The sequence below is a fragment of the Peromyscus leucopus genome, chromosome 5, assembly GCF_004664715.2.
Source record: "Peromyscus leucopus breed LL Stock chromosome 5, UCI_PerLeu_2.1, whole genome shotgun sequence".
Classification (NCBI taxonomy): Eukaryota; Metazoa; Chordata; class Mammalia; order Rodentia; family Cricetidae; genus Peromyscus; species Peromyscus leucopus.
The window spans coordinates 138,594,550-138,606,998 of NC_051067.1; the positions used below are offsets into that span (position 1 = coordinate 138,594,550).

The window sequence follows — 12,449 nt, forward strand, 5'->3', positions numbered from 1 at the left end:
TGCTCACATGACAGCTGTGGCTATACCTGCACAAGACCTGCACGAGGTCAAGTCAGTCAGCATTTCTGCATGAATGGGGGAAGGGTTTCTTAAGCTCCAGCCATAGCCCAGGAGCTACTGCCAGTCATGGCTGCTGAGGTAGGAAGAGTCACTTTTCTTAGGAGATGTGGCCACTAGAAGGTTGTCCATGCCCAGTGGGTGCTTCCACACCATGCACATATATAGTCAGCACTAGCTGAACTCAGAGACCTAATAATAGTAATAATTAATAGTAACAATAAATGACAACAGAGGACATGAAGCTGGGAGAGAGATGGGCTGAAGTGGAGGGTCCGGGGGGAGTTCAAAGGAGGTAGTAGGTGTGGATGCATTTGGAATACATTGTCTATATGCATGGACATTTCCAAGAGTAAATTTAAAAAATCAAAATCAAAGAAAGAATACCTTGGAAAGCTCTGACTTGGGACATAACAACACAATAAAAACTGTAAATCAGCTAATTCAAATTTACAAAGGCTAATAAGGAAAATGGAGTCTAAAGAATGAAGGGAAAGGATGAGAATAGTGAATCATCAAACAGAGAATGTCAGTAAAGAAACAGAAATCACAAAAGGAATCAAGCAGAAATTCTGGGATTGCAAATTCAATAACTTCAGTGAAAAGTTTCGTAGAAAGGCTTGATGGGAGACTGGAGATGCAGAGGAAATGCTCACTGACCTCAAATGCGGCCTACAATCATCCAAAGTGAAACAGAGAAAGGAAAATAAAGAATCCAAGAGACTGCTGGGCATCAGGTCTCACAGCAGCACACAGATATCAAGTGTCTGAACCTGTTTCTGCCACTCGTCCATGGGCACACTCTATTTCTCTATGTGGGCTAGGTTTTCCTACAGGAGTCAACTCTCTGAGCTGGCCACTTCCAAATCAGGTGGACAGCCGAAGAGAAAAACAAGAAGCAAGTTGAAGAGAGAGTAGGTGGTGAGGGCAGGTGAGCAGGCTACGGGAAGACTCAAAGCAAAAATGGGTCTCGAAAGCCACAGGTGTGTCTGCACTACTGGGTCACGTTAGAGGGGAATGTGCAAGCTGGGAGCGGAGGATACGGAGCTGGAAGAGCAGCCCAGGACCCGGTGTGGACGTTTGAAGTGGGAACGTAGGTGGACCAATGGCTTTCAGATAGAATATGTCATTAGACATTTTATCAGAGGAACCAGGTCATCAATTCTCACATCAGCTTAAACCAGCTTTATGCTACAGTTACAAATGAGAAGATAGATTCTGTATACAAAAATACCACAAACTAAATTTCCAATAAGATAACAGCAAAACTATAAAACCTGTGGTTCGCTGACTTCAGTGCCCAGCTGAATCAGCTGGGTGACTTTGCAACCATGAGAAACTCCAGACCTTCGGAACCAGACACCCAAGGACCAGGGCCAGCATGTGTGAGTCTCCTGAACAACACTCCTTCACACATGGTTCTTAGCAATGGATGCTGAAAACTGTCCGGGCCAAGGAGAAATGATGGGCACAGAAAACCACAGTGACAAAAGGTTGCCCATCTATCCTTGGTCCCTTATGACAGACAGCCCTCATCTGGTTTAGGGGTAACGAGTGCAAACTTTCTGGGTTCTGTCCACTCTCCAGTCACGGCTGCTGTCGTCTGGGTTATCTGATGGCCTGTCCTCCTCCTTACTTCACTCACTTGCAGTGCGCTGGCCGCTTGGTACGAAACACCGATTTTGTCAAACTTGGCTGCAAGAGCTCCTCAAACACCTTGTGCCTGCCAGCCTTTCCCCATCCTAGCCGCTCAAGCCAGGACCAGAAAAGAACTGAAAAGACATCCAGGAAGCCTAGGGAAGAAAGGAGCGGCCATCAAACACAGCAAAAAGGTCAAGAGTCAGAGGGATAAAAATAAGCCTGTGGGTTCTCATCCCGAGTGTCATAGAAGGGGGAGTACGCTGGGGAGAGAACTGAAAATAGAAACCAGGTTACAGTGGGCTGCAGAGGGAATGAGCATTGAAGAGTGACCTTCTGTGTAAACTGTGCTTTGAAGAAGTGTTCCGGTACAGGGGAAGAGAAGAACATTTATAAACAAAGGGAAAGATGAGGAAGCCAGGCCTGACAGCAGGGGTCTGTAATCACAGGAAAACTGAAGTAGGAAGACCATGAGTTCAAGGCCAGCCTGGGATACATAGTGAGTTCAAGGCTAACTTCAGTAACTTAGTGAAACCATATCTCCAAATACAAAGAAAAAAGGGGGAACTCTTGGGCTACAGATTGGCACTGTACACTTGCTTAAAATTTAAAACATGACCTAGGAAAGTGTGACTAGTGCCTTGACCTTAAAACGTGACCTAGGCAAGTTTTATTACTGAGGAGAAGGGACTGGCAGAGACATTACTGAAAACATGAGAGTTGGAAGTGGGAGTCTAAGATGCTTTAGGATCCACTCAGATGAGCAGAGGGGGGGCACCGTGGGAGGATCGGGGAGACAGTGGTGTGCTTAACTCAGAAATGTAGAGGCAGAAGAGTGTGGATTGCTTCTTTCTGGTAATCTTTTTATCCTTCCCAAGTCAGAGAGAGAGGGTGAGGGAATTGGGAATAGAGGCGTGGACATCTTTCTTGAGGTCATGAAAAGGAGTTTACTGAACTTGAACGTTGCCAGGCAGGCCTCATGGGAGACCAGCAAAGGGAGGAAGTGTAAATTTTTTTGTTGGTTGTTCACAGGGTTGTAAAATCTTGTCCAACAATGCTGCGAACCCTGGAAATAGGAGTGGCAGCCACAGTCATCTTCTTGGGGGTATGACAGGAAATCATTTGAGGAATTTGGTAGGATTTGAGGAAGGTTCAAGTGTATGCCTCTGATGTTCAGAAATTATTTCAACAAGACCTCCAGTGTGTGAGAAAAGGTCCTGTTAGGTTTTGAAAGGGAGTTTAGGGAAAAAACAGTTTTAAATGAGAGCTTGACACAAAGATGCATGAGAGGACGATGCTGCGTGTTTTTACACGGAAGGGCTTTGAAGAGGAGAGACTGACAGGTTTCCAGCGCTGCCAGCTAGGCCAGCTGCAGGTGTTATTAGGACCTGCAGGGAGCTATGTGCAGTTCGTGGTCCCTGCAGCTTGATTCAGAGGGGAGAGGCAGTCTTGGCCTGCTGGGTGCTCTCACTAGGAGCAGTGGTGGGAGCTCCAGCCGGAAGCAGGAGACACGGTACCAGGCTGAGGAGGTATGACCAGCCATTTCCCCTCCAGCCTAGTGCTTCCGTTTCTCAACAGTCACAGTTCAGTAGAGGTGGCTGACCTGAGAAAAGAATGTCTTTTCCCTCTAGAAAACGGTGAAGTTAGAGGCCCAGAAATTGTTGCTGGGGGCTTGCTCCATATACAGAGGTGGATAAATATGCACAGCCTTCTGACTCTCTGCAAGCTGAGGCAGGAGACATTATATGCAGCATACCAAGATCATAGTGGTGTCTGAAGTTCAGGGTCTCTTTCTCAGATCAGCATTCGTACAACCAGCATAGAAAGACGCCTAGGGAGTTGGGACATATTTATCAATATGCTAACGCAGACACTCTAGTGGGTTCCATTTTATCAGGGTTTCATTTTCTCTAGGTCCGGGAAAGCCATACAAGAGCATGGCAGCAAACAGGAGGCTGAAACACAGTGCCACCAATAGGCATTTGGGCTTTTGGAAAGCCTAAGTGTTGGTGTGTTTTTAAAACACTCAATTTTTTTAAAAAAAAAATATTGAAGTCAAATTCACGAACATCTCCAGTACAGTGGCCTACCATCGCAACTGCCACTAGAGGGCAGCACTTGACTCTTGATGCGGTTCTACTGGGCACAAAGAGATCAAGTCTCAGACGCAATCGTCTCTGGCTCCTCTCTGTCCTTGTCTCCCGCTCAATAGTCTGAATCGCAAATGTGACTGTGGATCCCACAAAACTAGGACAACTTCTTCAACCATGGTGGAGTGGACTGCTCAGCTATTGCGTCTGCAGCTGTGGGGAATCGCAGGGCGGTGTAGTGTGGCCTTTCGCCTGCCCCCGCGGCTTCCTGGTGCTGAAAACAATTGAGTCATGCATCATGGTAGCAGGTGCTCCAGAAATCATCACACAGCAGGGGCAGGGTCGGCATCTGTGTCTGCGATGCGAAGCCAAATGATGTCCTGGCCTTTCTATTTTGTCCTTTTGGTGTCCTTATACTCTTCCGGCCCCATGGAGCCTGCTTCCTTGAACACCACGGCATTCTCATTCCAATCTCCTCTCAGCAGCCCCCGGAATTAAATCGTCTTGTGTCAAGGGCCGCTGACCAGGGAGCGGCATGTAATGTAGTTGTACAGGGTTCTGGGAGTCTGAGAACCAAACAAGGGAAGGGATGATCACGGTAGGCCGCAAATGCAGCGGACCGCTTGGTACTTGGACAAGGTTGCACCGGAAACAGTCCCTCCTGCACGAGGTTCACATGCTGACAGCCAGGAGGCACCATACTGAAGGGCTAGGGAACCCCAAGAGCAGAGAGGATCAGCAAAAGCAATACCACTCAGTCCACAGCAGAGTCTGCTCAGAGAACTTCCCAGGGTCTTGCGGCTCAGGGCTGAGACAGCCCTGCGGTGTCAATGGCCAGCAGATGCCAATGAGTTCTTGTGGGATGTGTAAAATAGGAAGGTTCCAAGTGACTAAAAAACTGCTTGTTTGGGCTATTTTTAAAATAATCGGATGTGTAAAAAATTTGCCTTTGGCTTTGGCAGGCTTTGAGCTAATGGGTCTCAGCTGCAGGGAAGGAAGAGCCTGGGGCCGACAGGCAAGCTCATTTGTTGCACAGGCTAGGAAGCTGGTGAGATTAGCAAAGAGTTGGAAGAGGATAATCCGGAAGTTCCTGGCCATCACTGACTAAGAAATCCCTACTAGTTCTCTTGCCAGAGAGAGACAGGGAAAACTGAGAGGAAATAAGCTCTCAAGAGCAATCGGCAGTGAAGAGAGCTACTGACCACTCCACAGTCTGAAGGGAGAGAGGCTGCATGGCTGAGCAGGCTTCAGACAACTCCACAGGAAGGGAGAAAACTGTATAAATGGCCCAAAGATGGGAATTCTGACGTTGAATTGTGACCCTAGAATACCACAACTCAGGGCCAAGAGCACCAGAAGCCAATCATCTGTGGCTGGAACACCACTGGCAGACCTCAACAAGGGTGGCCCTGTGGTGACCTCTTGAATCAGGGCTGGGGTTCTGAGTCCTTTTCAATAATGTGTCAGAAGTGATGGTGGTACAGGTTTATAATCTCAGAACTTGGGAGGTGGAGGCAGGGAGATCAGGAGTTCAAGGCCATCCTTGACTACCTATTGAGTTCAAGGTCAGCCTGGGAGATGAGAGCCTATCTAAAAACAAATAAATAATCCGGAAACAACCCACCCGCCTCTGTTTTGCAATCTGGCTTTATGTGAGCACTGTTTAAGAAATCTGACTTCTCCAGAACATCCTCTTTTATCCTATGGGGAAACCACATGGGAGAGGGTACTCAGCTGAACTTCCCCAGAAAAGGCAAGTAGTGCTGAGAAAAACTGTTCCCACCTCTTTCTCTCTGACTACAATATTGTAAGCAAATAAATAAAATGCTATTGTTTAATAGCATTAAGCCTTAAGCTGTAGGCTGTTGGGCGTGGGTAATTGAAAGAACATCTCTGGGCTACCACTAAACTTTTAGATACCTGTGTAATGAAGAAAATCTTGGTTCATTATATTGGGTTCAGATGATCCCCCAGACTTCTAAAAGTAGGAAATGAATTGCCCTGTGATGTGAGATTACGTCTTGATCATCAAATTGCTACTGGGAATATTAATATTAATTAGACTAATTAATATTATCACACAGAGATTATGAAAGCCAAGACAGTGGAGTTAGAAGTAAGGCAATAGAACTATGGGAATTTCAAATGTTAGAATTATCAGATGCAGATTTCAAAGCAAATATGATTAAAAAGATGAAAGACAAGATTGAGAATTTGCACGGAAAGTCTCTGCAAGTTTTGTGAATATGTGTGAATAAATTTACAGGCTAATGCTGTCACATTTATACCAAAATGTAAGACCCAGACTGGCCAGAGCTCTTGGTCCCTGTGTTGGATGCTGACCCAGGAACTCATACTTACCTGTCATATACTCTGCAACTCCAGAGCAGAACTTTTTTTTTGGGGGGGGGGGGTGAGACAGGGTTTCTCTGTGTAGTTTTGGTTCCTGTCCTGGCTCTTGCTCTGTAGACCAGGCTGGCCTCGAACTCACAGAGATCTGCCTGGCTCTGCCTCCTGAGTGCTGGGTGCCACCACACCACTGCCCAGTGGGACTATATTTTTCTAATTAATTTTTTTTCATACACTATAGTTTGGTCAGTTTTCCCCTCTCCCAATCCTCCTCACCTAACTTCATGTTTGTGTTCTACCCTCCAACATGCAACATTTTCTCTGTCTCAAAAAACTAAACAAATAAACTCCTGTAACACAAAAAGAATAAAAATAAACAAAAACCCAACAAGATTTTTTTAATGTCAAAATTAAAAGGAACAAAAAGCCCGCTTGGTACTGACTCTAGCTAGTCGGCTCTGCCATGGGGGTAGTTTTAGAATACAGGAAGAAATCCATGGCTCCATCTTCTTTTCAGCAGCGTGCAGGTAGATTTCTGAGAGATGGGAAGGGACACAAGTTTCATGGTCCAAAGGAAATTAAGGTATCTTTGAAATGGTAGCCACAGAAAGAATCTGAGGAAGGGGGGGGGGCATGTATTGAGCAGGAGAAAGGCATCTGGAGACACAGCCATGCACAGTGGAATGTGGCTGAGGACACCCACAAAGTTCTCCTCTGACATTCCAACCCATGGAGGGAGAGCTGGGTGAACCCATCAGGATCTGCCCCAGAAGACTGGAGGTTGGGGAGAGTAGGAAGTAGGTCTGACCCGAGAGTGTGAGCCATGACCAGTTTATCTCCCTTAGGGGACACTTTTGGAAAGCACACAAAGGTTTGGAGATGAAGTCTCGCATTCTAGTTGAATACCATACCATTCGTACATGTAAAACTAGAAATACCTTTAGCACAAACAGGCGATTGTTCTATTTCAATGTTGTCCAAGCTTCCTCACCCCTTGGGTCCACTCCATGTTTGCTGGCTCGAGATAATCCCCAAGAAGGTGGGACACTCAGTGGCTTCACCTGCTGAAGCAGTTGTAAGATTCTGGCATCTGGCCCTGCTTTACCATCTGTGCCAAGGAATCTCAGAGCCAAGAGCGTCTGCCAAGAAGAGTCAAAACACCACTGACAGCCAGGACTCGGCCTTGCTACAAATGGAGGCGTTCCAGCCCTCCAAATCAGCCAGCACCATTGTTAGAGGGGTGTGATAAATGGATTGAGTGCATCTGCCCTCGCGAGCTGACGGAGATCCAACAGGGTAAAAAATGACAGGAAGCCAGGCTTCTGCCAGAGTCTGGGTAGAGTGTGTAGTGTCCCACTGAAGCCTGGAAACACGGCAAGGCCTATCAGAACCATTTTTCCTTCCAGGCAGAGGTCGTAGCCCTTCCATTTGATTGGATGGCACGTGGTGTCTTGAGATCTAACCCGGAGAAACGCTATGCATGGTGAGAATTCCAGGAGTGTTATGCCATAAAGATACATGTGCTTGAAGAATCCACTTGAGGGGCTGAGACAGTGAACACTGTATTTATTCCGAGGACATTTCTTTAAACTTCTCTAATTCCCTCTGGCTCAGTGACAGGTCATTTAAGGCAGCAAAACCTGAATTTCCAGATGTCCCAAAAGAACAGAGTTGCCACCAGAGCTTCAAGATGCTTTGACAAAAACATATTTATAATAAGCAAAAATAAAGCAAAGAATCACCTATAATCCTAAGTACTGTTAATTTACTGTTAATAAACACTGTCAGTTTTGGTTGTTACCTTCCATTTTCCTATTTCCTACTTTTTTTTAAACCTTTCTCTCTTTTAGACCCCCCCCTCTAGTGCATGCATGTGTGCGTGTGTGCGTGTGTGTGTGTGTGTGTGTGTGTGTGTGTGTGTGTGTGTGTGTGTGATATGGATTCACAACACGCCCCCACGGTTGGGCATAGTTTCACATGCTGCACAGACCTAGGCACTTCGGCCTTACCATTTCCGGGTCAAAACATCTCTCATGACCAGGACCCTGTGGCTTTGCGTGGTTGCGTAAAGCACGCAGCGCAACCATGTGATCTACACACATGTGTGGAATAGCCACATGGACCTGTGTGCGCAGGCGCGGCCCAACCTTTATAAGCCGGTGCCGTATTCCCAGCTCCATCTTTACTCACGTGTCTTTTCCACAGGCCTGTCCACATCTGTCTCTCTCCCTTATCTTAATAAAACTCTTATTAGTGGATTCTGTCATGTTTCATGACATTTCCTCGCAGGGTAAGAGCGCCGCCAAATAACCAACAGTGTGTGTGTGTACATCACGAGAATATCAAGTTACTAAATCACCCAGTGGTCAGTTCTGAGTCCCTGGCTTTCACAGCCTCCATGCATCAGCCTTCTCAGAGATTGCTTGTCTTTGAAATGCTCTTCCCTTGGATCCTAAGACTGTGCACTGTCCAGATTTTTCCTTCTGTTTCATTGATCCTTGCTTTTTATTGTACGTTTTAAAATGTTTTTGATTTCTGAGACAGATTGGCTTTGAACTCAAGAGCCTCCTGCCTTGACCTCTTTGGTCCTGGGATTGTAAGTGTGCCCACTCTACATGGCCAGTTTTTCTTCAATCCTGTCTTTGAACTTCATGGACTGCTTTCTTTGGACTCTATTGCAAAGTTTCATGATTGTAAACATCAGCTGCCTACCAAGAAATTCCCAATGTGTGTCTCTTACAGTATCTTCCTTCTGAACTCTGGATTTACAGCTCTCTAGATCCACTTAGAATTTTAATAGGCATCTCAAATGTCCAAAATAGAACTTTTAGACCACATCAAAACTTTCTCACTACAAAAAAAGTCCCTTGCTATCTAATTACCAGTAATTCCCAACTCTGTTTGCTCGGGCCAAACTTTGCTATCATCCCCATCTTTCTTTCATCCTCACATCCAACTCATCAGCTGTCACTCAAAGTATATCAGGAACACACCACGCTTTGTTCTGTCCTCCACCACCACCAAGCTTCTGCCTAGAGCACTAGAAAAGGCCCTAGAAGCAACTGCCCACTTTTGCCTTGGCCAGCTTTCAGATTGCACAAGCCTTCTGAAGACAGAGTTGGGTATATTGATGATCGCAGAATATTCTGGTGGGCTCTCATGTCACACAGACTAAAGCCAATTTTTTTTTTTTTATTTTAAGACACAATAGAGCAGAATTTAAGAACGTATGGCCTAAGAGTCAAATTGCCTGTGTTTCAAGCCTAGATGTGACCTTTAGCTGTGTGATAATGGGCAGGATACTTCACTTTTTAGCATCTATGTATTCTCGTGCGTGAAATGGGGCCACTGTAATCCCGTTCTCATGCTTGTTGTGAGAATATTTAAACCAAGCTCACAAATGATGGCATACAGTAAACACTGAAAAAGTTTAAAAATGACAAGGTAAGCATTTGGGGCTAGGAGTAAAGACTTCTTATCAATTCTGAATTTAAAGACCATGACACCAGTAGTTTCAGCTGTAAGAAATTAATGTTACTCCAAACATCTCTGAAAGCAAAAAACAAAATAATGCAAAACAAACAAACAAAAAACAGTTTGGTCAATGAAACTTAAACTAATAAACCCTGATTAGTCTATTCTCTTTCTTTATTCTGAGATGAGGGTTAGAATGGATTATAGACCTCAGTTTACATTTCCAAGTATTTTGGTACTTCTTCAGCATCCTTGATCCTTAGCTTGCATAGACTTCCATCCACTTCTTAATCAGCAAATTCTAATGCCTAAAATACTGTGATTTTTTGGCTTAGTTTACAGGTTGGTTTTAATATGTGGCACTCTTCTGTTCTGCTTTTGGGCTTTTAGGAAAGCACTAAGACAAACCATTGTGTCTGACTCAATACCATACCCAGCAGTGCTTGGCACCTGTGCACACCCGGGATGGGCATGCGGGGGAGAACAGTCATGTGGAACTTTAGCTGGGGGTCACATAATTGACTTTTTAGTGGGGAAAGAAGGTGGAGGCTCGATTTTGAACATGGCTTTAATCATTTGAATTGTTTCTTGAGGGGAGTGAGAAAAATGGTTGCTGGCTAAGATGCCACATGGCTGACTTGTTAAATCCATTATACAGGTTGCTTTTCATAGCTGAGTATATTTAAGAACAATCCAAGACATTCCCCAACACAGAACACAGACCATATCCTCAGGATCAGCTTTATAACCCCCATGGGAAAGAGGAAGAGCCTTATACTCATAATTGTATATGCCCAGACTGTTGGAAGTGGAAAGAACTCTGTGGAAAGAAGTCAATTGTGTACATGGAAGCAATAAAAATCATGGGTTTGTTTAGAAACATAAAAGGTGGAGGAGGTGGAAATCGGGGATGGATTGGAGGGGAGAGCTGGGAGGAAGGAGGACGGGGGAATCCATGGCTGATATCTGAAATTAAGTTAATTATAAAATAAAAATGTATGAAAAAAGAACTTGATCACAGCACCCAGAAAAAGAAAAAGAAAAAGACAAAACAGAAACATAAAAGGTGATAAAGACACGCAGGGGACTTATGAAGGGACCCAAATATTTGTTCATGGTAATATAGATTTAATAGTTTTTATTTTACACTTTAAGAATATGTATTTCTGCCACTGTAGGTAGCTCTACAGGTTCTAGGTGAAATTTTAGTGTAAACCAGAATTCATAAAGACCTCCATGTGTTGGGGTGGACTACAATCACCTTCATTTGCCAGTAGTAAGCTGTTTCAGGCACAGCTTCTACCTAGTGAGAATTCCTTGGAGGATGTGAGGGAGAAACAATTGGACTGTTTCTGCACACTAGGAACAAATGACGTCATGTAATGAGAACTTACTTTTTAGGCAAGTGTGAAACTTAGCATCCCAGAGTATGTGTGTGAATAAGAGATGTACAAATGAACCCTGCCTCTTGTAAAATGTCGTTGTAATTTTTGATAAACAGCCAATGCTTTTCCTCCTTACTTTTAATTTTAAAAGAAAATTAGCCCTGAAATACCATCCAGACAAGAATCCAGATGACCCATCTGCTGCTGAGAAGTTTAAAGAAATCAACAATGCCCACACAATCCTCACCGACGTGTCAAAGAGAAACATCTATGACAAGTATGGATCGCTGGGACTCTATGTGGCTGAGCAATTTGGAGATGAAAACGTTAACACATACTTCATGCTGTCAAGCTGGTGGGCAAAGGTAAAATCACTTTTTCTTTCTTCAAAAACAATTTCCTAGAAGATCACAGTATTATTCATCCTCTTAGACCCTATCTCAAAGAAAGACCAGCCTTCCTTCTATTAAACTCTTGTAAATAAAATGAGACATCACTTCCACTGAAAGCTGTTATTTGGGGACCATTTTTCATCAGTCCATCAATTAATTATGAAATCCAACATGACTTAACAGACTTCTAGACATTAATTATATTTGAGTTTGGAGCTTCAGGTTAATTCTGACTGCTCCTCTCTTCTCCTGTGGTGACTAATTAGGAACTGACTCATTGCTCGAAACCCAAAATAATTTATTAGTGTGACAACTACTTAATAAATTATTATAAGACAAATTTAGCCATGTACTTTACTATCTATAGCGTAGGCTCCATCAGCAAAGACAATACCTAGGAGGAGGAGGGTAACTGTGTCACAGGCTCAGCTGGAGCCTGCCTTGAGGTAGCCGAGAAGGCGATGAGGGAGAGGGGAGAATTAAGTAGTAGAGGACAGGGAATTGGCCAGGGACAGAGGAATTGATAGATACCTGGTTAAGAAAAAGACAATATAAAGGCTTAATAAATCAGAATTTTAGTAGTAATCTTCTTTTCTCCGGGACCCCTAATATATGTACGTATGGCGATGGCTTTATATTTCTAAGAATTTTAATATTCTTTCTGATGAAAGTAATATTTTACATATAGAACATACATATGTTCCATTAAGGTGTTTTGTGGGCAGTTGACATTCATATAAGTTGTGGTAAGTAATAATTTTTTAAAAGCCCTGTTCTCCAGAAAAGGCAGAATTATGAATTATGAGTAGAATTTTGATTGCCATTTTCTCCATTTCACCTTCCTATATTGAAGAATTTGATAATCGAGAGAGTATGGTTTTGTAGGTAAGCATGGAGAGACAGTCTGTACACAGAGCTCCACTTGCCTTCTGCTGACTTCCCTAGATCCCCACTGACCTTTCTCTGTGGGGAACTTGGGAGAAAGAGATGATGCTAAGTGGATTTGGAGCGCAGATTGGGAGCGCAGAATAAGAAGGACTCTGACCATGTCATCAGTGAGAGCA

At 44.2% G+C, this 12,449-nt stretch overlaps 1 protein-coding gene across 12 annotated transcripts in view; it reads left to right on the forward strand.

Moving 5' to 3' along the window:
* Positions 1–12,449, forward strand: part of Dnajc5b (DnaJ heat shock protein family (Hsp40) member C5 beta) — a 163,484-nt gene that overhangs the window by 137,542 nt on the left and 13,493 nt on the right. For all 12 annotated transcript variants that reach the window (XM_037206406.1, XM_028864526.2, XM_037206407.1 and 9 more), the window contains one exon: positions 11,145–11,358. In XM_037206406.1, the coding sequence (XP_037062301.1) occupies positions 11,145–11,358 (214 nt within the window). The remainder of the gene's footprint in view (positions 1–11,144; positions 11,359–12,449) is intronic.